Genomic DNA, 2,880 nt, shown 5'->3' on the forward strand with positions numbered 1-2,880 from the left:
CTAATGTGTAGCCAGTGTCCAGAACCACTGCTTTAGATAGAGAAAGGGGAGGTAGAAATGGAAGACTCAGGTGAAGAATATGTCAAGCATCACTAAGATTGTGCCCATGAAGCAAAAGAGGAATGAAGATCCAATTCCAATACAAAAAACACATCGAGTGAAAGGATCAGATGAGGTTTGGGGAAGAAAGGAGGCAGGAAGAGAGAGGTCTAGGTGAGGGAAGGGCAGAGCTGGTCGGGGTAGGTGCTTTGGGTGTGGATCATAGAGTCTACTCTTTTAAGTAAAGGTGAACATGAGCCTGAAGCCGCTCCAGGCTCTTCTCAACCCAGGGTTGTCCTGTATCAGTAGAATGGAGTGGCCAACAGGGTAGGCAGCCATGATGATTTTGCACAAAATATTCTAGGAACTGTTGATATCAAAGACGTTGGACATGGAAAGAAATAGAGCATCTGCATTGAAAATTTAGCAAATGAGAAAATAGCTGATTGCTTTGATGGTCCCCACATGAGCCTCCATGCTGGGGTCCCTGGAGCCAGTGGCATTGCTTCCCATGTTTAGGGTGTGTCTCTTGACAGAGATGATCAGCAGGGTGGCAGCCAGGATGCACGTGATGAGAGGAACGAAGATGCCCATGTTACAGAAAAGAACCAGGCTGATCACACTGGTCTCAGAAAAGTAATTTTTCTTAGTGGAGTTGAAGGAGGGGCTAGAAAAAGGATTGTTGCAATGCACAGTGTAGATGTTTTTGAGGAAGAACACACTGTGGCCCAAGGAAACAAACACTGATAGTCACAGAAGCCAGGGCATCAATCCAGAAATTCTCTACTTCAGCTTGAGGAAAAGGGGGTAGGAGAAATCCGCAGTCTTCACGAAGTAGAAGAATCTAAGCCAGGCAGCAAACCAGAGGCTACAATAATTTATGAACATGAAACTTCCTTTGAATGTATCATATACAATGAATGTCTTGATTATAAAACTGTGGGGATGTTGAACTGAAGGTGAGTTCTAGCATCATGAACCTTTGTAGCGCTCTTCTGGATACACTCAGGAAAAGCAGGATCTTGCCACTTGTGGAAACTGCCTTGTTGTGAATCCATTCTGCTGTATTTATAGCCACAATGAACCCATTTGCAGTGATACCAAGGACGCATTCAGTGCCTATAAATATTCACATCAAAATGATGCGAGATGGTGACAATTGATTTTCTGGGGGATTGCAGGTTTCGGTCATCCTGAGTTGTTGCTTCTCTTTGGTGTCTGAGGAAAATGTCTCCCTAGCGTGTGATGGGCAGATTTGTGATAGCTCCCACTATTCATGTCACCAGAAGCAGCAGTTGATGCATCATTTCCCAATCTACTCCATTTGTTTATTTTAGAACTCTTAGTTGTAAGTCTGGAGATGCAAATGATGGAAGGAGTTGTTTTCTAATCCTCTCCCGTGTCCTTTCGGATGCCCTGGGGTGTGAGTTCAATCGTGGGGCCCAGGGAGGAACTTGAGTAGACGCTCCTTTATGAATCACTGACATGGTGTTGAGAGCTGTGTTCTTGAGTAGCTCTGGTTAAGTCAACCATCCGTTCACTAAGTCACCGGATAACTGCGTGTCACTTGTGACCGCAGGGAACTGATTGAAAGTAATAATAACTTCCAATATTTATAGCTATGAGCTAGGCCCTGTCCAGACACTTTATACATATCATGAAATTTAAGCCTTACAACAACCCTCTGCAGAATGTACTTTTATTATCTCCATTTTCCAGGGGAGGAAACTGAGGCTAAATAACTTGTCCCAAAGTCAAAGAGGGAGAGGGAGACGGAGAAGGAGAGAGAGAGAGTTGGGATTCAAACCCGAGTCACATGGTCCCAGAGTCCTTGTTCTTACCCACTATGTTATACTACCTACCCCTGTGGATCCTTTTGTGTGCACCAAAGACTGAAGGCAGGGTTGGCTTAGCTGTAACTTTTTATCCTGTTGGTCTTTTGTGATGCCCTCAGGGCTTAAGGGAAGAATAATTGAGTTGGAAAGAAACCCACCTTGTGAGATTTCTTTTTTCACTCCTCACACAGAACACTTTACTTTGGACACTTCTGGTCACTAAACACGTGTGGTTTTTTTTTCCCCACAGCAAACAATTCTGCAACGCTGTCTCGGTGCCCTACAATTTAACTCAATTCTGACACTATCTACCTGGAGTTGACATCAGATCCACAGGTTTAGGGCTCAGTCCCACCAGACTGCCCTCCATTTCAGATGCCAATCCCAAGTCTAGGTTGTCACCTGGACTTATTGGTTATAAGTTAAGAGTTAGGACCCTCTTTTTGGTTTCAGTTAATTTGCTGGAGTGGCTCACGGAGCTCAAGAAAACAGCTTATTTACATTTACCGATTTATTATAAAAGGTTATGATCATAGATGAACACCCAGACGGAAGAGGTGCATAGAGCAAGGTCGTGGGAAGGGGCATGGAGCTTCCACGCCCCCTTTGGGGTACCACACCCCGAGCACCTCATGTGTTCACCAGTCTGAAAGCTCTTTGAACCCAGTCCTTTTGGGTTTTAATGGAGGCTTTGTTACATAGGTGCAGTTGATTAAGTCATTGGCCATTGGTTATTGTTTCAACCTCCAGCCTCTCCCCCTTTCCTGGAAACCTGGGGGTGGGACTGAAAGTTCCAACCTTGTATTCGCCCTCGGTTTTCCTGGCAATCAGTCCGCACCCTTAGGTGTGTTCCAAAAGTCACCTTGTTAACATAACAAAGGCATTTTTGTTGATCTCCTCACTGAGGAAATTCCAAGGGTCTTGGGAGCTCTGTGCGGGAAAAGGGGACAAAGACCAAATGTATTTCTTATGATAAATCACAATAGCACAATAGTAAAGCAAGAAG

General features: G+C 44.7%; 1 protein-coding gene across 1 annotated transcript; it reads right to left on the bottom strand.

The window, feature by feature from the left end:
• Positions 1 to 268: 268 nt before the first annotated feature.
• On the bottom strand, positions 269 to 1,231 carry TAS2R39 (taste 2 receptor member 39). The gene is given in 3 exon segments (XM_057550436.1): positions 269 to 309; positions 312 to 957; positions 959 to 1,231. Coding segments are annotated over 3 exon segments (960 nt in total).
• Between the last annotated feature and the right edge of the window lie 1,649 nt (positions 1,232 to 2,880).

Source organism: Balaenoptera acutorostrata, chromosome 7 (assembly GCF_949987535.1).
Source record: "Balaenoptera acutorostrata chromosome 7, mBalAcu1.1, whole genome shotgun sequence".
NCBI classification, from domain to species: domain Eukaryota; kingdom Metazoa; phylum Chordata; class Mammalia; order Artiodactyla; family Balaenopteridae; genus Balaenoptera; species Balaenoptera acutorostrata.